The sequence below is a fragment of the Pezoporus occidentalis genome, unplaced genomic scaffold, assembly GCF_034315485.1.
Source record: "Pezoporus occidentalis ecotype Australia unplaced genomic scaffold, CSIRO_AGI_Poc_V1 ctg406, whole genome shotgun sequence".
Classification (NCBI taxonomy): domain Eukaryota; kingdom Metazoa; phylum Chordata; class Aves; order Psittaciformes; family Psittacidae; genus Pezoporus; species Pezoporus occidentalis.
Genome location: NW_026915732.1, coordinates 162,362 through 187,188, shown reverse-complemented (window position 1 = coordinate 187,188; position 24,827 = coordinate 162,362). Strand labels below are relative to the sequence as shown.

Here is a 24,827-nt window from a genome sequence, read left to right as displayed (position 1 = left end):
GTACGCGCTCGCTGATTGGCTCCAGCCGGCTGCCGCGCGGAGCGGATTGGCTGCTTTATTCCCAGGCCGGTGCTGTGCCCCGCCCCTTCGCCCCTCTCTTCCCGCCCTCTCGTGTGGGAGCCCGCCCGCGGATTGGTCACCGCCTCTCTACGGCAGCGATTGGTAGGGCGAGGGAGGAGCTGGGCGGTGATTGGGCAGCTGCGGGAGGGGGCGGGGCTGGCGGCGGCCGGGCGCGTGAGGCGGCGGCAGCGGTGGCGGTGCGAGGAGCGCCGGGGCCGGGGCTGCGGCCGAAGCCGGGACCGAAGCTGGGGCCAGGACCGGGACCGGGACCAGAGCTTGAGCCGGGGCCGGAGCCGAAGCGGCGGCCGCATCGGCGCGACCCCGCTCCGCAGGTGCCCTGAGGCCGCCCCAGGAGCCGGGTGGGAGCTGCCCCGGCTGCGGCCCAGCAGAGCCTCTGCTCCCGCAGGGGGATGGCGACGGCGCGGGGCTACTGGAGCAGCCTGCAGCCACTGCAGAAGGTCGCTGTGCTGCTGGGGCTCCCGGCCGGCACCGCCGTGCTCTACATCCTGTACCGCCGGTACCGGGAGAGCCGAGGTGGGTGCCGCAGCACGTGGGGAGGCTCAGAGCTGCTCTGGGGGAGCTGCTTCACCTTCCCTTGTGCCGTTGGTACCCGCAGAGCAGCGTGAGACCTTCGTGGGGGACGAGGAGCTGGAAGTGGAGATGCGGGTGCCCCGCACCGCCCTCAAGGCCATCATCGGCCGGAAGGGAGCCACCATCCGGAAGGTGCGTGGTGCCGGGGGCAGCCGGGGCAGCCCCAGCTCACTGCGAGCCCCAGTGAATGGCAGCCGGGGTTGGGGACGGACACACACACACCCCACAGCTGCGGCAAGAGACGGGAGCTCGCATCGAAGTGGAGGGAGAGGAGGAAGGCGAGGAGGCGGCGCTGCTCATCTCGGGCTCGCCGGTCCAAGTGTGCCAGGTGAAAGCCGCCGTGCACCAGATCGTGGCAGAGAGTGCGCCGGTGGCGGAGCGGCTTTGCGTGCCGCGGAGAGCCGTCGGCAGGATTATCGGTACTGCTGCCCCCCGTGCTCTCAGTGCCGTCGGGAGCATTGGCTCCTGTGTTGAGCCCCGTCTGCTTCAGCGTCCCCGGGGCTCTGTGTCCTGCAGGACGCGGAGGGGAGACAGTGCGGGGCATCTGCCGCAGCTCGGGGGCGCGGGTGCTGTGTGAGAGCGAGGCCAGCGCCAGCCTCTGCCCCATGAGGGGCATCCAGCTCTCGGGGACGAGGAAGGAGGTGGAGGCCGCTAAGGTGAGCAGGAGCACGGAGGGGTCAGGCAGCACCGAACTCCACCCTCCCTGAACGCCAACCTCTCCTCTTTGCCCATAAGAAACTCATCCTGGAGAAGCTGATGGAAGACAATGTGCTCCGGACAGAGCTGGCGCAGGCGGCGGTGGCGCGGTGCCACCGCAAGGCACCACTGGGCAGCCGCCGGGAGCCGGAGCCGCTGCCCAATGGGGCACCGGAGCACAAGGAGGAGCACGAGGGCTTGCCCTGGGGTGAAGAGTTGCTCAGCTTGATGTCCTCTGAGGAGGTGGTGGAGCAGGAGGCTGAAAGTGAGGAGCTGGAGGAGCCCAGTGTCCCCATGCCCAAATTTGAGGGTAAGAGAAGCATGAATTATGCCAATGGGGTTCGTCCCCATGTGCTGCTGCCGGGGTCACCCCCCAGGGTGCTCCCTTGCACCGCTTCTGCAGTTCCCAGCCCTGACTTTGCCTTTGATGCCGATGAGCACCTTGAGGTTTACGTCTCAGCTGCCGAAAGCCCCGACCGGTTCTGGATGCAGCTGGTGGGGCAGCGCAGTCTGCAGCTGGACAAGCTGATGGCCGAGATGCGCCAGTACTACCAGCACCACAGCACCACGGTGAGCCCCACGCCTTGTCCCTCCACACCTCCCATCGCTGCCCCCGTGTCCTGCCACCGTTCCTGTGTCCCCACAGGCGCTGCTCTCTGACGTGCAGCCTGGTGACATCGTGGCCGCTCCCTTCGCCGCTGACGGCAACTGGTACCGCGCACGCGTGCTGGGCCCGCGGGACAACGGCAACCTGGGCCTGCACTACGCCGACTTTGGGGACAGCGGTGAGGCCCCACGCCAGGCGCTGTGCGCCCTGCGGTGAGTGCTGTGTGCCGGTGCCGGCTCTGGCGCTGTGGTTGCCACGTGCCACCTTCATGCAGCGTTTCCCTCTTGCCAGGAGCGACTTCCTGAGCCTGCCCTTCCAGGCTGTGGAGTGCAGCCTGGCCGGTGTTGTGCCCGCTGGTGAGTGGGGATCAGGGTACAGGGGGGCCCGGTGTGTCCCGGTGCTGAGCCGTGGGGCCTCGCCTGCCTGCAGGTGCCGATTGGGAGCCAGCGGCACTCGACGCCTTCGCAGAGCTCTCGCACTGCGCCATGTGGGAGCCGCTGCTCGCCCGCATCGCCAGCTACGGCCCAACAGCGCCGTGCCCGCGGCCCCGTGTCCAGCTCTTCGCCATGCACGGCGGTGTGGTGAGCCCCAGGCCCTGTCCTGCTCCTCCCGGCCCCCCCCCCAGCCCGCCCTGAGCCACCGCTTCTCTCGGTGCAGAGCCTGGATGTGGGCACCGAACTGGTGCGGTTGGGCCATGCCTTGCCCCAGCTCTGCCATGGTGAGGAGGAGGAGGCACAGCAGGAAGCCCCGGTGCCACTGGTGAGCGCCAGCGGAGCTGCGGAGCCCGGTGAGCCCAAACCTGCTCCTGTCCCCCCCTGCCCTGCGCAGGGGATGCCAGCGTGACGCTGAGAGCTCCCGGTGCCGCTGTGCTGGCACAGCCGTTACCGGTCCCGTTCCCCCTGGTCCCTGTTGGACGGTTCTTGGCGCGGGGGGGAAGCATCACCACCCGTTCAATAAACCGGAATGTTTTGCAGCACCCGGCCGCCTCCTCTGGGCACTGCGCGGGGTTCAACCGGTACCGGGGGGGGTTGGGTGGGCGCACCGGGATCAGGCGCGCACCGGGATCAGGCGCACACCGGGCACCCTCGGTGGGGTCCTTGAGCAGCGGCGGCGACCGCTGCGCAGGCGCGCAACCCCCGCGGGGTCTTTCGGCTGCGCCGGGAGCGGGACGGGCGCAGCCATGTTGGCACCGGGAGCGGCGGGAGCCTGCGGGCTCTTGGCGCGGGCGGCGAGCCGGGCCCTGAGCCTGAGCCACGGCCGGGTGAGTGCGGCACCGGGAGCCGGAGGGGGGAGCGGGCCCCGCAGCCGCAGTGCTCACGGCTCGCCCCGTGCAGGGCACGGTGGTGGTGGAGCGCTGGTGGCAGGTCCCGCTGAGCAAGGAGGGGAGGCCGCCCCGCGCGAACCTGCGGCGGCACCGCGTGTACCGGCTGGTGGAGGACACCAAGCACCTGCCCAAGGGCGAGCTGGAGCTCATCCTCACCCGCGCAGTGGAGGGTACGGCCCGACCCCCTTGAGCCCGTTCTCCTGGAGGCCCCGTTCGCACCGTGCCGTGGCGGCGGGGTTCGTCCTTGGGATGCGCCGTGGTTTGGGGCGGTTTTGGGGCCTTTTGACTCGGGTGTTTTATTGTAAACTCCGTTTACGTGGACCCGAGGGGTTGGGGGGGGGGGGGGGCTGCCCCGCTCCATCCCACCCCCTGTCCTGCAGGCCTGGGCAGCCGGGGGGACCTGGTCAGCGTGAAGAAGCACGTGGGTCGGAACAAGCTGCTGCCGCAGGGACTGGCCGTGTACGCGTCGCCGGAGAACAGGAAGATGTTTGAGGAGGAGAAGGTTCGGTGGCGCCGGGACCTGGCGGGAGGCTTCACGGTGCTGGGAGAACCGGGTCCGTGCCGGCGTCATCCTCAGTCCTCCCTTTCCCCTCGCAGCTGCACCAGGAAGGGAAGATGGAAGTGCAGCAAACCCAGAGCGGGGAGAGGGTGAGTGCAGCAGCACCGGCTGCTCTGAGCCCTTGCTCCTGCCCCCCGACCCCTTGCTCCTGCCCCCCGACCCCTTGCTCCTGCCCCCCGACCCCTTGCTCCTGCCCCCCGACCCCTTGCTCCTGCCCCCCGACCCCTTGCTCCTGCCCCACGACCCCTTGCTCCTGCCCCACGACCCCTTGCTCCTGCCCCACGACCCCTTGCTCCTGCCCCACGACCCCTTGCTCCTGCCCCACGACCCCTTGCTCCTGCCCCACGACCCCTTGCTCCTGCCCCACGACCCCTTGCTCCTGCCCCACGACCCCTTGCTCCTGCCCCACGACCCCTTGCTCCTGCCCCCCGACCCCTTGCTCCTGCCCCCCGACCTCTTCCTCCTGCCCCACGACCCCTTCCCTCTGCTCTGACAGACCATCAAGTTCCTCAAGAGCTGCCGCCTCGAGGTGGGCATGAAGAACAATGTCAAGTGGGAGCTCAACAACGAGATCGTGGCTCGGCACTTCCTCAAAAACGTGAGTGCTTCTTGGCATCCCTGTCCTGAGCTGCCTCCATGCTGGCAGCTCCCGGGGTGAGTGGGTTGTGGGGTCCGGGAAGGGTTCCCCCACGCTCCGGCTGCTCCCCAGAGTCTCCTCTCCCTCCTCAGCTGCGGGTTTTCGTGCCACCCCATGCGCTGAAGCTGCCGGAGGAGCCCATCACCCGGTGGGGCGAGTACTGGTGTGACGTGACGGTGAGCTGGTCCAATCTATGTGTCCCCCCCATCCTGTTCCCAGCTCAGCCCCACACCCCCCTTTTGGGCCCCTCAGCATCCCAGAACCCCTCCCCATGCCAGTGCTCCCACCTGAATCCAAGGAGCCCAGAGCCTCAGGTGTGAGGAAGAGAATGACTGTGTTAAAAACACCCCAAAACCAGAGAAGACAACCCAATCCCCACACCCTACATGGAAACACGCCTCCTGCATGGTGCCATTTGTCTTCCATCTTTCCTGCTCCCCCCAGAAAGCAGAGACTGCTCTGAATTACCCCAATGGCTCCAAATCCAGGTCATCACTGCCAGGTGCCAGGGTCCAGTCTCCAGCTTCACTTCTGGGTGTGGGGAAGGGAAGGGCGAGGGCAGCCTGGTTCCAATCCCCTTCCATCCCACTTCAGTCCTGCTCATCCCCGGTGCTTCCCTCCTGCTTCCCACCAACCGGCCCCCGCTGTGCTTTTGGGATGGAGCTCCCATGGTCACAGGAAAGGGGAGGAGAAGGGAGTGCAAATGGGAGTGGGGGCACAGCCGGTGGTCCCCGCTCCCGGCGGTGCCTGTGCCGTGACCCCAGTCCCGTTGCGGTGCCGCAGGTGAACGGGCTGGACACGGTGCGGGTGCCGATGTCGGTGGTGCAGTTCCTGCGGCCCAAGACCAAGCGCTACAAGCACTGGCTGGCACAGCACCAGGCACGACTGGCAGCACGCAGGGAGGAACAGCTCTGAGCCGGGGTGGGGGGGGCTCAGGGTGCTGCCCCCCGGGCCCTCCCCAGCTCCTCCTGGATCCGTCCTGGCAGCTCCGGATGCGTGAAATACACTGAGGGGGGGGGCAGGGGGTGAGTGGCCCCTTATCCCATGGGGACCCCTTCTACTGCTCCCCACTATTGTGGGGCACCCCTCTTGCCCCATGGGGACCATCCCACCACTGTGGGGACCCCCTCGCTGCTTTCCAACACTGTGGGGTCCCCCTCAGCCCATGGGGGTTCCCGGGGACCCCCTGTGCCCCCCTCACCTGCAGCAAACCCCAGGACATCATCCGGCCGCTGGAGCAGCAGCTCCCTGCAGGGGAAAGGTGGTGGGGGGGGGTGTCACAGTGGGTTTTGGGGTGAAAAGGGTCCGTTTTGGTGGTGTTTCTCACATGGAAAGCGCTTTTATCGGGTAACGATTGGGATTTTTCCACGCTGATCCCGGTGTTCTGGTGCAGTTCATGGTTGGGGGGGGGGGGGGGATCGGGGCCGTGTCTCACCTGAGGAAGCCCCTCAGCAGCAGCGCCACAGCCGGGTGTGCCCGCAGGTACCGCTCCGCGCTCAGGCGGAGCGAGGGCTGCGGGGGGGAGGCGGTCAGGAAGGGGGTGCCCCGGACGGGACCCCCCGGATCCCCTCCGCTCCCCCCCTCAGCCCCCTCCCGTACCTGGTGCGGCCGCGGCGGCGGGGGCAACGGCGGCGCCATCTTGGCGGAGCGGCCCGTCGCTATGGCAACGGGAGGACCCGGGGGGGGGGGGGGGGAACCGCGAGGGTTTGCGCTCAGCACCGAGGACAGCGCCGTGGGCGGGGTCACGCCAGGCCACGCCCCCTACACGCGTGTGCGCGCACGGCGGGCACGAGCACGCACGCGCAGCTCCGCGCACGCACCCCCCCCCCCCCAACCTCCACCCAGCCCCAACCGAGCCCCGGGGCGAGGCGGTGCCGGTGCCCGTTCCCGGTGCCCAGCAGCGGGTCCCGGTCGCTGGGGTCCGTTCTCTGTAGCTGATCCCGGTGCTCGATCCGCAGCTCCCCGTGGCCGGTTCCGTTTCCCGGTAACGGGTCCCGGTGCTGTTCCGACCGGGGAAGAAAAGCGGCGGGAGCGGGACCGGGACCCGCCGGGGCCGCCATGGGCCGTGCCGGGCGCTGACCGCCCCCCCTCGCCGGTACCGAGCATCCCCCGGTGGTGCCGGCGGGGCGGGCGCTGTTCCCCCCCCCCCCCCCGCCCCGTTGCCCTGCTCCCGGGCTCGGTGCCGCCGCCCGGGAGGCTCCGCCGGGACCCGCCGGGACCCGCCCCCCGGGCAGCGCTGCCCCCGCCCCGCCGCGCCCCGTCCCCGCCGCCGAGCCGAGCCCCGGGGCCGCCTCGTCCCTTTGTGTGCGCCGCGACCGGGCACCGGCGGGAGCGATCCCGGGAGCCGCAGCGAGCGCCCCGGGGCCCGGCCCCCCCCCGGTGGCCCCCATGAAGGAGCCCGACGCCATCAAACTCTTCGTGGGGCAGATCCCGCGGCACCTGGAGGAGAAGGACCTGAAACCGATCTTCGAGCAGTTCGGCAAGATCTACGAGCTGACCGTCATCAAGGACAAGTACACCGGGATGCACAAAGGTACCGGGAACCGGGAACGGGGACCGGGAACGGGCAACACCGGCGCCGAGCATCGGCACGGCCCTGGGTAATGGAGAGCTGGGTACAGGCCCCGGGAATGGCACCGGGAACAGCCTCACGTACGGCCCTCGGTACCGAGAACGGCTCCTGGTACCGGACACAGCGTCGGGAACAGCTCCCCGTACCGGCAACGGCCCCCCAGCGTTAGGAACAGCCCCACATATGGCAGCTGGGAGCTGCAACAGCTCAACCAACAGCCCCACATAGAGCCCGGAACAGCCCCCAGCACCAGGAACAGCTCCACATCGAGCCTGCAGTACCAGGAAGAGCCCCAGCATTGGGAACAGCCCAACTACAGCCCCACATCCAGCCCCCGCTACCCCAGCACAGCCCCACATACACGCTCAGGAGGCCCTGAGCATCACCCTCAGCTCATCCTACAGCCGCGGGCCCAGGGTACAGCCCCATGTACAGCCGCAGGCCCGGGGAACACCTGAGCTCGGTGTCAGGGTGTATGGGGCTGTCGGGTGTATCAGGGCGTACGTGGCATTCGCGTGGCTGTGGGTGCCGGGGCTGTTGTGGCAGCAGAAGCCGTGCGGGTGTTGGGCGGAGGGGTTGCGGCCGGGTGTTGCGTGGGTGCTCTGGGGGTGTTGTGTGGGTGCTGGGGGGTGTTGGGAGCAGTGGTGCCGGTGCAGGGTGGGTGGTTGCGGTGACGGGTGATGGGGGGGGGGGGGATATGTGGCAGTGATGGTGCCACAGCCATGGGGTGCTGGGGGCTCTGTGCTCCCCACCGGGGGATGCCCCCCCCCCCAACCCCAGCACCTACAACAGGCGTGGGGCTGCCGAGGCCAGCGCAGGCCTGAGGCTGGGTGATGGGCACCCAGGCAGCAGAAATGGGGTTTTGGGGTGTCTGGCCTCCAAATGGGTGCTGTGGATGCTATGGACGGGGGGGTTGTGGATGCTTTGGGGGACCTCGGTGAGGGGGTCCCGCACCACCTCCATCGCCCCTACCCCCCCCCAGGATGCGCTTTCCTGACCTACTGTGCCCGAGAGTCGGCCCTGAAGGCGCAGAGTGCTCTGCACGAGCAGAAAACCCTCCCGGGGGTGAGTGGGGACACGGGAACCCCCCCAGGACACCGGGAATACCCCTGGGATACCGGGACCCCCCTACCCTGTGGCAACCCCCCCCCCCCAGGGCCTCCCCATCCTGGGGAGCACCTGGGACCCCACCTTTGAAGGGGGGGACACCCCCAAACATCAGCCGGGGGGGGGTACAAACAGGGGCGGGCGCTAAGCAAGGCCTAGCACTAAGGGGGCACCAGGCCAGCTGAGATAACAAAGCCGGGGGGGGGATACCCTGGGTATCTGGGTGCCCCCCACCCTCCATTGCAGCTGGGTGCTGGGGGGGGTTCCAACAGTCAGCTCCCCCCCACAACGAATGGGTGGCAGAGGCCTCATGGGGGGGGGGGGGGGTGTCCCAGCTATGGGGCAGTGTGGGGCTTCCTGTGCATGGAACAGGGGGGGATCCAAGCCCCCCCTCTGGGCCGTGTGTGCCCCGCCAGCCTCCGGGGGGAGATTTGGCTTCGCTGGGATAATCCAGGGATTTGGGAGCTGTAAATCCCGGGGGGGGGGGGGGATTTGCTGGGGGGGGACACACGACACGATGGGGGGATTAGGGGCAGCCCCAACAGCTTCCCCCCCCACCGCATGGGGCTGGGAGGTCCGAGTACGACCCCCCTACACCCCCAGGCCGCGGGGTGGGGGGGTGATGCTGGGGGGATCCCGGGGTAATTTGGGTGTTGGGTGCCTGGTGCCCCCCCCCCCCCCCCGTGTGTGTGTGTGTGCACGGTCCCCGCTGCCCGCTCGGGGCTGATCCCGGCCCAGGGGGGATTAAGGGGGATTAATGAGCCGCCCCCCCCCCCCAGCTCCGGGGGGGGGCATTTCCAGCACCATCTGCAGCGGGGGGGGGGGGGGTTGGAGCCACCTTCGCTTTCGAAGGGGGAAAGGGGCCACCTGGGGTCAGCGGGGCTGAAATCGCCCCCCCCATGTTCCACCCCTTATTCCTTCTCCCCATATTCCCCCCCCCGTATATTCCCTCTATATCCACCCTCCCTGTCAACCCCCCCTCATCCCGCCCCCCACCCCCAAATCCCGGCTCCATCCCGGGGGGGGGGGGGAGGGGGGAGGTCATGGCAGGTCGTGGGGGGGGTCCCTCCCCTCCCCCCCCAATCTCCATTCCCCCCCTTTCGGCCCCCCCCCCCCCCCATCCCCGTCATTGTTTATAGCGAGCGCTGATGATGTCAGCGGCGTTGCCGGGCAACGGGGATGGGTAAATTGGGGATGAGTGGGCGGTTGCCATGGAGCATATTCTGCCGTTGCCATGGTTACCGGGCATCTGCGCCCCCCCCAACCCCCCGGTCTCCTGGGGTTACGGGGCTGGGGGGGGGGTGGGGGGTGGGTTCATCCCCCCCCTAATTAGAGGGGGGTGGGGGAGTCGGGTGCTCATTAGCGTATCATTTGGGGCCCTCAGGCCCCCCCCCATGGCGGTCGCCGCGGCAGCTGTTGCTGGGCAACGGGATGCAGGGCCCGGGTTGCCATAGCGACGGGAGCATCTTTGGGGTGCGGGGGGGGGGGGGGGCTCCGTGCACCTCCCGCCTGTGGGGGTGTCCGGCCGGACCCCGGGGACCCCCCCGCAGGGGGTTTGGGGTTCCGGGGGCGGGGTCCCCCATCTGCTAACTCTGCCCCCCCAGATGAACCGGCCCATCCAGGTGAAGCCGGCGGACAGTGAGAGCCGAGGAGGTACCGCCCCCCCCAAACCCCCCACCCCCCCAGCACCTCCCCATGGACACCCCTCCGTGACCCCCACCCCATTCATCTCTATCGCCACGGAGGTGTCCCCATCCCAGGGTCTGTCTGTCCCCAAAGGGGTGTCCCCATCCATGGCCTTGGTGAGACACCCCCATTCCCTGGCGTCCCAGCCCATCCCCGTGTCCCCAGGGCGGGGGGGGATGTCCGTCGTGGGGTTTGTGTTTGGGGGTGTCCCTGTGCCACCCCCCCCCCCGTCCCCGCAGAGGACCGCAAGCTCTTCGTGGGGATGCTGAGCAAGCAGCAGGCGGACGAGGACGTGCGCAAGATGTTCGAGCCCTTCGGCACCATCGACGAGTGCACGGTGCTGCGCGGCCCCGATGGCACCAGCAAAGGTGGGGGGCACCCCAGGGCTGGGGGGGGCTCAGGGGGCCCTGGGGGGTGTGGAGGAGGGGATCCGGGGGGGGGGGGGGCTGGAGAGGGTTCAAGGGGGGCCATGGGGTGATGGGGGCTCAGGGTGGTGATGCCCTGGTCCCCATGGCGGGGGGGGGGGTGTTCTTTTGGGGTGCTGACCCCCCGCCCCCCCCCCCAAGGCTGTGCCTTCGTCAAGTTCCAGAGCCATGCGGAGGCTCAGGCCGCCATCGCCGCGCTGCACGGGAGCCGCACCCTGCCGGTGAGATGGGCACCGGGCACCCAGCACCCAATATCCAGCACCCCAACACCCAGCACCAGCACCCAAAACCCAGCACCCAACACCCAATACCCAGCACCCCAACACCCAGCACCCAATACCCAACACCAAGCACCTCAATACCTAGCACCCAGCACCCAACACCCGGCACCCCAACACCCAATACCCAGCACCCAACACCCAGTACCCAGCACCTCAACACCCAGCACCCAATACCCAACACCAAGCACCTCAATACCCAGCACCCAACACCCAATACCCAGCACCCAATGCCCAGCACCCAACACCCCAACACCCAGCATTCAGCACCCCAGCACCCAATACCCAGCACCCAATACCCAGCCCCCCAGCCGCATCCCCAGCAGTGGCCCCACCACTGCCCACACCACCATCCCCTTCACCTTCATCATCCCCACCATCGTTCCCACCATCATCCCCATCACTGTCCCCCCCAGCATCATCCTCACCCTCAACACCATCGTTCCCTTCACCACCATCCCCTTCACCATCATTGTCCCCTTCACCACCATCATCTCCGTCATCGTCCTTTTCACCATTATCATCCCCACCGCCATCCCCTTCACCACTCACCATCATCCCCATCATTATTCCCATCATCGCCATCCCACTCTCACCCCGCTGCCATCCCGGTCCCCGCTGGCACCGGCTGACACCGCGGCCCCTCGCAGGGAGCCTCCTCCAGCCTGGTGGTGAAGTTTGCGGACACGGAGAAGGAGCGGGGCCTGCGGCGGATGCAGCAGGTCGCCAGCCAGCTGGGCATGTTCAGCCCCATCGCCCTCCAGTTCGGGGCCTACAGCGCCTACACGCAGGCGGTAGGGTGGGCATGGGGTCATTGGGGGGTGTTGGACCCACCGTGGTCCAGCGTGAGACCGTTGGGGTGGTGGGTGTCTGGTGGTGGGCACTGGGAGGTGATAAAGCCCCTGATCATGGACATGGACACCGGGTGATGGGTGTTGGGGTGATGGATACTGGGAGGTGATGGACCCTGTGGTCCTGGATGGGGTTGTTGGGTGATGGGTGTTGGGGTGATGGATACTGGGAGGTGATGGACCCTGTGGTCCTGGATGGGGTTGTTGGGTGATGAATATTGGAGTGATGGATACCGGGAGGTGATGGATCCTCTGGTCCAGGATGCGGTTGTTGGGTGATGGATGTTGGAATGATGGATACTGGGAGGTGATGGACCCCATGGTCCTGGATGGGGTCATTGGTTGATGGGTGTTGTAGTGATGGATACTGGGAGGTGATGGACCCCATGGTCCAGGATGGGGTCATTGGTTGATGGGTGTTGTAGTGATGGATACTGGGAGGTGATGGACCCCATGGTCCAGGATGGGGTCGTTGGATGATGGGTGTTGGAATGATGGGTACTGCGAGGTGATGGACCCCATGGTCCAGGATGGGGTCATTGGTTGATGGGTGTTAGGGTGATGGATACTGGGAGGTGATGGACCCCATGGTCCAGGATGGGGTCGTTGGGTGATGGGTGTTGGGGTGATGGATACTGGGAGGTGATGGACCCCATGGTCCTGGATGGTGTTGTTGGCTGAAGGGTGTTGGGGTGATGGATACTGGGAGGTGATGGACCCCATGGTCCAGGATGGGGCTGTTGGGTGATGGATACTGGGAGGTGATGGACCCTGTGGTCCAGGACGGTGTTGTTGCATGATGGATACTGGGAGGTGATGGACCCCGTGGTCCTGGATGGGGTCATTGGGTGATGGGTGTTGTAGTGATGGATACTGGGATGTGATGGACCCTGTGGTCCAGGGTGGGGTTGTTGGGTGATGGGTGTTGTAGTGATGGATACTGGGAAGTGATGGACCCTGTGGTCCAGGATGGGGTTGTTGGGTGATGGGTGTTGGAGTGATGGATACTGAGAGGTGATGGACTCCATGGTCCAGGATGGGGTCGTTGGATGATGGGTGTTGCGGTGATGGCTGTTGGGGTGATGGATACTGGGAGGTGATGGACCCCATGGTCCAGGATGGGGTTGTTGGATGATGGGTGTTAGGGTGATGGATACTGCGAGGTGATGGACCCCATGGTCCAGGATGAGGTTCTTGGATGATGGGTGTTGGATACTGGGAGGTGATGAACCCTGTGGTCCTGGATGGTGTTATTGGGTGATGAGTGTTGGGGTGATGGATACTGGGAGGTGACGGACCCTGTGGTCCAGGACGGAGTTGTTGAGTGATGGATACTGGGAGGTGATGGACCCCGTGGTCCTGGATGGGGTCATTGGGTGATGGGTTTTGTAGTGATGGATACTGGGATGTGATGGACCCCACGGTCCTGGATGGGGTTGTTGGGTGATGGATACTGGGAGGTGATGGGCCCCACGGCCCTGGATGGGGTTGTTGGGTGATGGATACTGGGAGGTGATGGACCCCACGACCCTGGATGGGGTTGTTGGGTGATGGTTGCATATGGGGCACCGGACCCGTGGGGCTGTCCCATGCTGGGGTTGGGGGTCACGGCTCCAGGGGGTCCCTGGTGGCTGGTGCCCCAATCCAGGCGCTGTCCCCACAGCTGATGCAGCAGCAGGCGGCCCTGGTGGCTGCCCACTCGGCCTACCTCAGCCCCATGGCCACCATGGCCGTCCAGATGCAGCACATGGGCACAGTCAACCCCAACGGGCTCATCGCCACCCCCCTGCCCCCCTCCTCAGGTAGGTGGCACTGGGCAGGGGAGGGATGGGGATGAGGACATCGGGGTCCCAGGAACGGGGGATACCAGGGATGGGGATGAGGACATCGGGGTCCCAGGAACGGGGGACACCAGGGATGGGGGCATGGGACTCCCCTGGGGATGTCTAAGGGTGGGGAATGTGGTGGGGTGGCACTTGGAGATGGGGACATAAGAGTGGCACCAGGGATGGGGATGAGGGCAATGGGGACAGGGATGGGGGAACACTGTAGGGCACGGGGGCACGGTGGCACTGGGGATGGGGCCACGACGGATGGAGGCACAGGGGACAGGGCAGAGCAGCACCAGGGATAGGGGCACCAGGGATGGGGACAATGGGAACAGGGCACGGCAGCACCGGGGATGGGGGCAATGGGGATGGGGGCAATGGGAACAGGGCACGGCAGCACCAGGGATGGGGGCAATGGGGATGGGGGCAATGGGAACAGGGCACGGCAGCACTGGGGATGGGGGCAATGGGGATGGGGGCAATGGGAACAGGGCACAGCAGCACCAGGGATGGGGGCAATGGGAACAGGGGACGGTGGCACCAGGGATGGGGGCAATGGGATGGGGGCACTGGGTACAGGGCGCAGCAGCACCAGGGGTGGGGGCAGTGGGAACAGGGTGCAGCAGCACCAGGGATGGGGGGGACCAGGGATGGGGGCACTGGGGATGAGTCACTGGGGATGGGGGCACTGGGTACAGGTCACGGCGGCACCAGGGATGGGTTCACTGGGATGGGGGCACTGGGATGGGGGCAATGGGAACAGGGCACAGCAGCACCAGGGATGGGGGCAATGGGATGGGGGCAATGGGAACAGGTCACGGTGGCACCAGGGATGGGGGCAATGGGATGGGGGCAATGGGAACAGGTCACGGTGGCACCGGAGATGGGGGCAATGGGAACAGGTCACGGTGGCACCGGGGATGGGGGCAATGGGAACAGGGCACAGCAGCACCAGGGATGGGGGCAATGGGATGGGGGCAATGGGAACAGGTCACAGTGGCACCAAGGATGGGGGCACTGGGATGGGGGCACTGGGAACAGGTCACGGTGGCACCAGGGAATGGGGCAATGGGATGGGGGCAATGGAAACAGGGCACAGCAGCACCAGGGATGGGGGCACTGGGATGGGGGCACTGGGAACAGGTCACGGTGGCACCGGGGATGGGGGCACTGGGATGGGGGCAATGGGAACAGGTCACGGCGGCACCGGGCATGGGGGCAATGGGATGGGGGCACTGGGAACAGGTCACGGTGGCACCGGGGATGGGGGCACTGGGATGGGGGCAATGGGAACAGGGCACAGCAGCACCAGGGATGGGGGCAATGGGATGGGGGCACTGGGATGGGGGCACTGGGAACAGGGCACAGCAGCACCAGGGATGGGGGCAATGGGATGGGGGCACTGGGATGGGGGCACTGGGAACAGGGCACAGCAGCACCAGAGATGGGGGCAATGGGATGGGGGCAATGGGAACAGGTCACGGCGGCACCAGGGACGGGGGCAATGGGATGGGGGCAATGGGTACAGGTCACGGTGGCACCAGGGACGGGGACAATGGGATGGGGACACTGGGATGGGGGCACTGGGTACAGGTCACAGTGGCGCCAGAGATGGGGGCAATGGGATGGGGGCAATGGGAACAGGTCACTGTGGCACCAGGGATGGGTGCAATGGGATGGGGGCACTGGGATGAGGGCACTGGGAACAGGGCACAGCAGCACCAGGGATGGGTGCAATGGGATGGGGGCAATGGGATGGGGGCACTGGGTACAGGTCATGGTGGCACCGGGGATGGGGGCACTGGGATGGGGGCACTTGGAACAGGTCACGGTGACACCGGAGATGGGGGCAATGGGATGGGGGCAATGGAAACAGGGCACAGCAGCACCAGGGATGGGGGCACTGGGACCAGGTCACGGTGGCACCGGGGATGGGGGCACTGGGAACAGGGCACAGCAGCACCAGGGATGGGGGCAATGGGATGGGGGCACTGGGACCAGGTCACGGCGGCACCGGGGATGGGGGCAATGGGATGGGGGCACTGGGACCAGGTCACGGTGGCACCGGAGATGGGGGCAATGGGAATAGGTCACGGTGGCACCAGGGACGGGGGCAATGGGATGGGGGCAATGGGAACAGGTCACGGTGGCACCAGGGATGGGTGCAATGGGATGGGGGCAATGGGAACAGGGCACAGCAGCACCAGGGATGGGGGCACTGGGATGGGGGCACTGGGACCAGGTCACGGTGCCACCGGGGCTGGGACACGCGGGAGGATGATGGGGTCAGGCCGCGCCGTGCCCGCAGGTACCAGCACGCCCCCGGCCATGGCCGCCACCCCGGTCCCCGCCATCGCGGCCCCGCTCAGCGTCAACGGCTACAGCCCGGTACCGGCGCAGCCCGCGGGGCCCCCGGCGCCCGAGGCCGTGTTCGCGGGGGGGGTCCCCCCCTTCCCAGGTGCCCGCAGCCCCCCCCCCCCCCCGACCCCTCCCCCCTCCCGACCCCCCCAACCCCCCCTTAACGGCTCCTCTGCCCCCAGCCCAGAGCCCCGCGGCCCCCGGAGACCCCCTGCAGCAGGCGTACGCCGGCATGGGGCACTACACAGGTGTGTGGGGCAATGGGGGGCAACAGGGGCAATGGGGGCATTGGGGGCACTAGGGGGCACTGGGGGGGACTGGGGGGCAATGCGGGTCATTGCATGGCACTGGGGGGGACTGGGGGCAATGGGGGCATTGGGGGGCACTGGGGGCAATGGAGGCAATGAGGGGCATTGCATGGCACTGGGGGGGGACTGGGGGGCAATGGGGGCATTGGGGGGCGTTGCATGGCACTGGGGGGGGGACTTGGGGCAATGGGGGCAATGAGGGGCATTGCATGGCACTGGGGGGGACTGGGGGGCAATGGGGGCATTGGGGGGCACTGGGGGCAATGGGGGCAATGAGGGGCATTGCATGGCACTGGGGGGGACTGGGGGGCAATGGGGGTCATTGGAGGGCATTGCATGGCACTGGGGGGACTGGGGGGCAATGGGGGCACTGGGGGCATTGCATGGCACTGGGGGGGACTGGGGGGCAATGGGGGGCATTGGAGGGCATTGCATGGCACTGGGGGGGACTGGGGGACAATGGGGGGCATTGCATGGCACTGGGGGCGACTGGGGGGCAATGGGGGCAATGGGGGGCATTGCATGGCACTGGGGGGCAATGGGGGCAATGGGGGCATTGCATGACACTGGGGGACTGGGGGACAATGGGGAGCACTGCATGGCACTGGGGGAGACTGGGGGGCAATGGGGGCAATGAGGGGCATTGCATGGCACTGGGGGGGACTGGGGGGCAATGGGGGGCATTGCATGGCACTGGGGGCGACTGGGGGGCAATGGGGGGCTCTGCATGGCACTGGGGGCGACTGGCGGGCACTGGAGGGGCACTGAATGGCACTGGGGGGGGGGCTGGAAGGGCATTGTGTGGCACTGGGGGATACCAGAGGGCATTGCATGGCACTGGGGGGGACTGGGGGGCAATGGAGACGACTGGTGGGTACTGGAGGGCAATGGGAGGGCATTATGTGGCACTGTGGGTGCTGGGGGATATCGGGGGGCACTGAATGGCACTGAATGGCAATGGGGGTACTGGAGGGCACGGGAGGCACTGGAGGGCACTGGGGGGCAGTGGAAGGGCACTGAGTGGCACTGGGAGGTCACTGGGGGACACTGTGGATACTGTGGGGCACTGTGGGTACTGGGGTCACTGGGAGGGCACTGTGGGTAATGGGGGGCAGTGGGGGGCACTGTGGGCAGTGGGGGCACTGTGGGTAATGGGGGGCACTGGGAAGGCTCTGTGGGTACTGGGGGGCACTGGAGGGCACTGGGAGCGCACTGTGGGTACTGGGGGGCACTGGGGGGCACTGTGGGTACTGGGGGGCACTGGGAGAGCAGTGGGGGGCACTGGGAGCGCACTGTGGGTACTGGGGGGCACTGGAGGGCACTGGGAGCGCACTGTGGGTACTGTGGGGCACTGTGGGGCACTGTGGGTACTGGGGGGCACTGTGGGTAGTGGGGGGCACTGTGGGTACTGGGGGGCACTGGAGGGCACTGGGAGCGCACTGTGGGTACTGGGGGGCACTGTGGGTAATGGGAGGCAGTGGGGGCACTGTGGGTACTGGGGGGCACTGTGGGTACTGGGGGGCACTGGGAGAGCAGTGGGGGCACTGGGAGCGCACTGTGGGTACTGGGGTGCACTGTGCGTACTGGGGGTCACTGGGGGTCACTGTGGGTACTGGGGGGCACTGTGGGTACTGGGGGCACTGGGAGGGCACTGGGAGCGCACTGTGGGTACTGGGGGGCACTGTGGGGCACCGTCAGCGCTAACCAGTCCTGCCCCCCCCCCCAGCCGCCTACCCAGCAGCCTATGGGCTGGTGAGCCCGGCCTTCGCCCCCCCGGGACCCCTGCTCGCTCCCCCGCCCCCCCCGCAGCAGCAGCAGCGAGAAGGTGAGAGCAGCCTGGACCCCCCCCCCCCCCAAAAACCCCCTTCCCAGGGACCCCCCCCTCGGGTGCTGGGGGGGGGGGGCGCTGTTGGGGTGCCCCAGGGGGGGTCCGCAGCCGCCGTGACGCCGCTCCCTCCGCAGGCCCCGAGGGCTGTAACATCTTCATCTACCACCTGCCCCAGGAGTTCGCCGACACCGAGATCCTGCAGATGTTCCTGCCCTTCGGCAACGTCATCTCCGCCAAGGTCTTCGTGGACCGCGCCACCAACCAGAGCAAGTGCTTCGGTGGGGACACCGGCACCGGGGCACCGGGACATGGGGACAGCGGGATGGGGACACCGGGATGGGGACATGGGGATATGGTGGTGGAAACGCATGGGAACGGAGCAGTGGGGTGAGGACACTGGGGATGGGGACACCGGGATGGGGACTCTGCAATGGGGACACCAGGATGTGGACATGGTATTGGGGACATGAGGATATGATGATGGGAACGCATGGGATAGGAGCACTGGGGTGAGGACACTGGGGATGGGGACATTGGGGATGGGGACACTGCAATGGGGACACCAGGATGGGGACATGGCGTTGAGGACACAGGGATATGATGATGGGAACACATGGGAATGGAGCAGTGGGGTGAGGACACTGGGGATGGGGACACTGGAATGGGGACACTGCAATGGGGACACCAGGATGTGGACATGGTATTGGGGACATAAGGATATGATGATGGGAACGCATGGGATAGGAGCAGTGGGGTGAGGACACTGGGGATGGGGACACCGGGATGGGGACACTGCAACGGGGACACCAGGATGGGGACATGGCGTTGAGGACATAGGGATATGATGATGGGAATGCATGGGATAGGAGCATTGGGGTGAGGACACTGCGGATGGGGACACTGCGGATGGGGACAATGCAATGGGGACACCAGGATGGGGACATGGCGTTGAGGACACAGGGATATGATGATGGGAACACATGGGAAAAGGAGCAGTGGGGTGAGGACACTGGGGATGGGGACACCAGGATGGGGACACTGCAATGGGGACAACAGGATGGGGACATGGCGCTGGGGACACAGGGATGGGGATATGATGATGGGAACACATGGGATAGGAGCATTGGGTGAGGACACTGGGGATGGGGACACCGGGATGGGGACACTGCAATGGGGACAACAGGATGGGGACATGGCGTTGGGGACACAGGGATGGGGATATGATGATGGGAACACATGGGATAGGAGCATTGGGTGAGGACACTGGGGATGGGGACACCAGGATGGGGACACTGCAATGGGGACAACAGGATGGGGACATGGCGTTGAGGACATAGGGATATGATGATGGGAACACATGTGATAGGAGCATTGGGTGAGGACACTGGGGATGGGAACACCAGGATGGGGACACTGCAATGGGGACACCAGGATGGGGACATGGCGTTGAGGACATAGGGATATGATGATGGGAATGCATGGGATAGGAGCATTGGGTGAGGACACTGGGGATGGGGACACCAGGGACAGGACCTTTGGGATGGGACACAAGGATGGGAACACAGGGATGGGGACATGGGGATGGGGATATGATGATGGGAACAGATGGGATAGGAGCATTGGGGTGAGGACACTGCGGATGGGGACACCAGGATGGGGACATGGCGTTGAGGACATAGGGATATGATGGTAGGAACACATGGGATAGGAGCATTGGGTGAGGACACTGGGGATGGGGACATAGGGATGGAGACATGGGGATGGGGACACCAGGATGGGGACATGGCGTTGAGGACATAGGGATATGATGATGGGAACACATGGGATAGGAGCATTGGGGTGAGGACACTGCGGATGGGGACACTGCAATGGGGACACCGGGATGGGGACATGGCGTTGAGGACATAGGGATATGATGATGGGAACACATGGGAAAAGGAGCAGTGGGGTGAGGACACTGGGGATGGGGATATTGGGGATGGGGACCCTGCAATGCGGACACCAGGATGGGGACATGGCGTTGGGGACACTGGGATGGGGATATGATGATGGGAACACATGGGATAGGAGCATTGGGTGAGGACACTGGGGATGGGGACACCGGGATGGGGACACTGCAATGGGGACACCAGGATGGGGACATGGCGTTGAGGACATAGGGATATGATGATGGGAATGCATGGGATAGGAGCATTGGGTGAGGACACTGGGGATGAGGACACGGGGATGGGGACACAAGGACTGAGACACTTGGGGATGAGAACACCAGGGATGGGGATACAGGCATGGGGAGACCAGGATGGTGACACTGGGACAGGGATTCTGGGATGGACACACTGGGATGGGGACACCAGAGATAGGGCAATTGGGATGGGACATGAGGATGGCAACACAGGGACGGCAACATGGGGATGGGGGTATGATGATGGGACCACTAGAGATAGGAGCACTGGGATGGGGACATGGGGATGGGGACACAAGGATTGAGATACTTGTGGTGGGAACACCAGGGGTGGCAGTATTGGGATGGGGACACCAGGATGGGGACACTGGGACAGGGATTCTGGGATGGAGACACTGGGATTGGGACACTGGGGATGGGGACACCGGGGATGGGGACACCAAGGACAGGGCCTTTGGGATGGGACACGAGAGAAACGGGGACGGAGACATGAGGATGGGGGTATGACAATGGGAACACATGGGATAGGAGCACTGGGAGGAGGACACTGGGGATGGGGACATAGGGATGGGGATATTGGGATGGGGAGACCAGGATGGCGACACTGGGGCAGGGATTCTGAGATGGAGATACTGGGATGGGGACACCAGGGATAGTGCCATTGGGATGGGACACAAGGATGGGAACATGGGGACAGAGACATGGGGATGGGGGTATGACAATGGGAACACATGGGATAGGAGCATTGGGAGGAGGATGGGGGCATGATGATGGGAACACATGGGATAGGAGCACTGGGGGATGGGGACACAAGGATTGAGACACTTAGGGATGGGAACACCAGGGATGGGGATATTGGGATGGGGAGACCATGATGGGGACACTGGGACAGGGATTCTGGAATGGAGACACTGGGATGGGGACACTGGGGATGGGGACACCAGGGATAGGGCCTTTGGGATGGGGACATGGGGATGGGAGTATGATGATGGGAGCACTAGGGATAGGAGCATTGGGATGTTGACATGGGGATGGGGACACAATGATTGAGACCCTTGGGGATGGGAACACCAGGGATGGGGATATTGGGATGGGGAGACCATGATGGAGACACTGGGATGGGGACACGGGGATTGGAACACTTGAGGATGGGAACACCAGGGATAAGGGATGCTGGGCTGGGGACACCCCTCAGCGCCCCAGCCCTGATGTCCCCGTCGCTGTCCCCATCCCCGCAGGCTTCGTGAGCTTTGACAACCCGGCGAGCGCCCAGGCCGCCATCCAGGCCATGAACGGCTTCCAGATCGGGATGAAGCGCCTCAAGGTGCAGCTCAAGAGGCCCAAAGATGCCAACCGGCCGTACTGAGCCTGGTGAGACCCCGGCCCCCCCACCGCGGGCACCCCCTGCCCACCCCAACTCTGCTTAATACCCCCATTTCTCTCCCCCCCCCCCAACCAGGTCTGGAGGCTCTGGAGCAGCACCTTTGGGTGCCTCCCTATTGCAGAGCAGTCCCCATCTCCCCCCCCCCCCCCCAAGTGGTGCCCGCAGGGGGCTCAGTCCTGCTGGGGGGGGGGGACACAGACCCCCACACGCTCAGGAAGGATGGATCCCCCCTTCCAGGACCGATCCGGACCCCCGATGCCAGCACCCCCCAGTGCCCAGGTCCAACCTGCCCTGGGGGGGCACCCACCCTCCCCCCCCAACCCCAGGACCCCCACCCCCCCGGGGGACCCTGCTTGGAGCTTTTCTCTCACCAAACAGGACCAAAACCAGCTCCAGGCTGGAGAGGGGGGATCCTGGGGGGGGGGGGGGGGCACATGCTGTGGTTGGGGGGTCTCAGCCCCAGCACCCTTCCAGGGCCTGGGGGGGCCATGCTGGGGTGCAATGGGATCCCCCCAGCACACACACACACACACACACGCTCACACACACTCACTGCCACCCCGCTTCACCCCTCAACACCCCCAAACCTGCCTCAGTTCCCCCCCCCCCCCCAAACTCACCCATGGGCACGGCCACAGCTGCGGGGTGCTGGGTGCTGCACAGACACAGAGCAGCCAAACCTGGGATGCTCCGGCACTGGGGTGCTCTGGTACTGGGATGCTCCAGCACTGGGATGCTCCAGTACTGGGGTGCTCTGGTACTGGGATGCTCCAGCACTGGGATGCTCTGGCACTGGGATGCTCCAGCACTGGGATGCTCTGGCACTGGGATGCTCTGCGCTGGGATGCTCCGGTACGGGGATGCGCTGGCACTGGGATGCTCTTGTACCATGATGTGTCGAAACTGGGATGCTCTGGTACGGGAATGCGCTGGCAGTGGGATACTCTGGTGCTGTGATGCATCGAACCTGGGATGCTCTGGTACCAAAATGCTCCGGTACCAAAATGCTCCGATACTGGGATGCTCTGGTACCGGGATGCGCTGGCACTGGGATGCTCTGGTACAGGGATGCTCTGGCACTGGGATGTTCTGGTACCAGGATGCTCTGGCCACTGGGATGCTCTGGTACTGGGACGTGCCAGCACTGGGATGCTCCGACACTGGGAGGCTCCAGCACCAAGAGGCTCCGGCAATGGGATGAGGCTGAGCTGTCGCAGTGCTGGTGCTCTATGAACATGAAGCGGCCAGAGCCGGGCATGGACCAGCCAAACACCGGGAGCCCGGAGCAGCCGGAGGCCACTGCATGGACACAGCGGGGTTTGGGGGGGGGAACTCGAGGCCTCTGGCTCTGCCCGGACCCACAGCGGCCAAACCCGGGGTGCGCCAGGCACCCACCAGCCAAAACGGGGCCGCATCCGGCACCGTCCAGCCCCCAGCAGCTCCCAGCCAGGGCCGGTGCCCCCCCCCCCCCAGCCCCACGTTTACACCCGCTGCTCCCCGCTGTAAATAAGGGGTTGGGGGGCGCGGGGGCCTCTGTCTCTTCCCCCCCCTTTTGGGGGGTTTGGTACCTGCTGAGTTGGGATGGGGGTGGGTCGGGGGAGGGGGGGGGCTGTTAGAGGGGGGGGGTGGGGTGGGGACGGGACCCCCGGGAGGTGACGTCTGCGGCCGAGCCGCCGCCGCTTTAATTTATTTGCTATTTATTGCGGTTCCTTTGGATCATTTCAATTTTTTTCTCTTTTATTTTTTCCTTTTTTTCTTTTTCTGTTTTTTTTTTCTGTCGAAATAAAAGAAGTTCAAAAAAAAAACCAAAATAACGCTCAAAGGCGCCTCTGACCCACCCCCCGCCCCCCCCATCACCCCCCACACCCCCACCCCCCCCCCGGCCGCAGGGCCCGGTGGCTTCATCAATAAATCAATTTATTTAAAAGAATATGTTACAATTAATTACACTGAGTGAGTTCAGCAAAGCCCCGCGGGGGGGAGGGGGCAAAGGGGAGGGGGCAAAGGGGGGGTTATTTTGCTGTTTTCTTCTTGGTTTCGCACGTTTTGGGGTCATTTCCTTCACTTTCTGACTCACGAATAGAAAAGACACAAGGCGGCTGCAAATAAATTAAAGAGGATGTGGATGGCAGCGGGATCAGGCCTGGGGAGGGGGGGGGACACACACGGAACCGGCTCCGACTCGGACACAGTCATGAGTGGGGTTATTGCTGAGACCCGACGCTGTCGTGGCACTGATGGGGCCCGGTGTGGGGGCTTTGGGGTCCCAAAGGGCTCCCAAGGCAAATCCGGTTACACTGGAGCTGGTTGAGGAATCCCTGCTCCTTGCTGCAGGTGTCCAAGAGCTGAGGAATGGGGAGGATCCCCCCCCAGCCCCACAGTGACCAGGACCCACAGGGAGGTTGGGAATAGCGGCAGCACGGGGATGGGATGGGATCAAGGCAGGGAGCGGGGCCGGGGTCACGCAGCCGAAGGCCCCTCTGGTGGCTGCATCCAGCTTCTCGCATCCCAGTGAGGGGCAGATGAACCTCAGCCTCTGCTGGTACCCAGCGGGATGATGGTAACAATGGTGCTGATGCTGGTGCTCAGCAGCCCTGGTGCCCAGCGGGATGATGGCAGTGACGGTGCTGATGCTGGTGCTCACCGGCCCTGGTGCCCAGTGAATGATGACGGCAGTGATGGTGCTGGTGTTGGTGCTCACCAGCCCTGGTACCCAGCGGGATGATGGCAATGATGGTGCCGATGCCAGTGCTCACCAGGCCTCGTGCCCAGCAGGATGATGGCAATGACGGTGCTGATGTTGGTGCTCACCAGCCCTGGTGCCCAGCAGAATGATGGCAGTGATGGTGCTGATGCTGGTGCTCACTGGCCCTGGTGCCCAGCGGGATGATGGCAGTGACGGTGCTGATGCTGGTGCTCACTGGCCCTGGTGCCCAGCGGGATGATGGCAGTGACGGTGCTGATGCTCACTGGCCCTGGTGCCCAGTGGGATGATGGCAATGACAGTGCTGATGCTGGTGCTCACCAGCCCTGGTACCCAGCGGGATGATGGCAATGATGGTGCCGATGCCAGTGCTCACCAGGCCTCGTGCCCAGCAGGATGATGGCAATGACGGTGCTGATGGTGGTGCTCACCAGCCCTGGTGCCCAGCAGAATGATGGCAGTGATGGTGCTGATGCTGGTGCTCACCAGCCCTGGTGCCCAGCAGGATGATGGCAGTGATGGTGCTGATGCTGGTGCTCACTGGCCCCACTGCCCAGCGGGATGATGGCAGTGATGGTGCTGATGCTGGTGCTCACCGGCCCCGCTGCCCCATGGCCATATTTCATTCTTGCAGGACCAGCTCCTGCCCCCAACCCCGGGATGCTCCTCAGGACCCAGCCCCAATCCTGCACAAGAAGCAGGGAAGCCACTGTCCAACCTCATTCCCCTTCCTCAGCCACCGGCACATGGAGGAGCCTGAGCCCATCACCCGGCCCCGGCCTCAGGAGCCCATCCCAGGAACGCCGCCGTGCTCCCTCAGTCCGTGTGAGAACACCCAGAG

At 65.5% G+C, this 24,827-nt stretch overlaps 4 protein-coding genes across 6 annotated transcripts; 3 read left to right on the top strand and 1 right to left on the bottom strand.

Annotated features, from left to right (window-relative positions):
• Window positions 1-400: 400 nt before the first annotated feature.
• Window positions 401-2,930, top strand: TDRKH (tudor and KH domain containing). Its single transcript, XM_062633884.1, has 10 exons — window positions 401-594; window positions 677-783; window positions 881-1,070; window positions 1,168-1,307; window positions 1,387-1,657; window positions 1,751-1,917; window positions 1,994-2,166; window positions 2,246-2,310; window positions 2,384-2,535; window positions 2,612-2,930. Exons 1-10 carry the CDS (start codon window positions 471-473, stop codon window positions 2,795-2,797), a joined length of 1,575 nt encoding a protein of 524 aa, XP_062489868.1. The 5' UTR covers window positions 401-470; the 3' UTR covers window positions 2,798-2,930.
• A 161-nt stretch (window positions 2,931-3,091) lies between these two features.
• Window positions 3,092-5,498, top strand: MRPL9 (mitochondrial ribosomal protein L9). The gene is made up of 7 exons (XM_062633887.1): window positions 3,092-3,215; window positions 3,289-3,448; window positions 3,659-3,780; window positions 3,876-3,926; window positions 4,334-4,435; window positions 4,567-4,650; window positions 5,258-5,498. Exons 1-7 carry the CDS (start codon window positions 3,135-3,137, stop codon window positions 5,387-5,389), a joined length of 732 nt encoding a protein of 243 aa, XP_062489871.1. The 5' UTR covers window positions 3,092-3,134; the 3' UTR covers window positions 5,390-5,498.
• RIIAD1 (regulatory subunit of type II PKA R-subunit domain containing 1) lies at window positions 5,391-6,129 on the bottom strand. Its single transcript, XM_062633888.1, has 4 exons — window positions 6,074-6,129; window positions 5,910-5,986; window positions 5,676-5,722; window positions 5,391-5,480 (listed from the first exon to the last, which is right to left on the bottom strand). Exons 1-4 carry the CDS (start codon window positions 6,110-6,112, stop codon window positions 5,407-5,409), a joined length of 237 nt encoding a protein of 78 aa, XP_062489872.1. The 5' UTR covers window positions 6,113-6,129; the 3' UTR covers window positions 5,391-5,406.
• Window positions 6,130-6,717: 588 nt separating this feature from the next.
• On the top strand, window positions 6,718-21,538 carry CELF3 (CUGBP Elav-like family member 3). 3 transcript variants are annotated; one of them, XR_009967661.1, is made up of 13 exons: window positions 6,718-7,007; window positions 8,029-8,111; window positions 9,758-9,806; window positions 10,079-10,207; window positions 10,406-10,485; window positions 11,193-11,336; window positions 13,057-13,195; window positions 15,513-15,680; window positions 15,763-15,828; window positions 17,615-17,713; window positions 17,892-17,994; window positions 21,137-21,269; window positions 21,358-21,538. XR_009967661.1 is itself a non-coding variant. In XM_062633885.1 (13 exons), exons 1-12 carry the CDS (start codon window positions 6,863-6,865, stop codon window positions 21,262-21,264), a joined length of 1,374 nt encoding a protein of 457 aa, XP_062489869.1. In that variant the 5' UTR covers window positions 6,719-6,862; the 3' UTR covers window positions 21,265-21,269; window positions 21,358-21,538. The 3 variants fall into 3 exon arrangements, 2 of the variants coding, with proteins under 2 accessions (XP_062489869.1, XP_062489870.1); XM_062633885.1 differs by having other exon boundaries at window positions 6,719-7,007; window positions 17,851-17,994; XM_062633886.1 differs by having other exon boundaries at window positions 6,720-7,007; window positions 15,531-15,680; window positions 17,851-17,994.
• The last annotated feature ends 3,289 nt before the right edge of the window (window positions 21,539-24,827 follow it).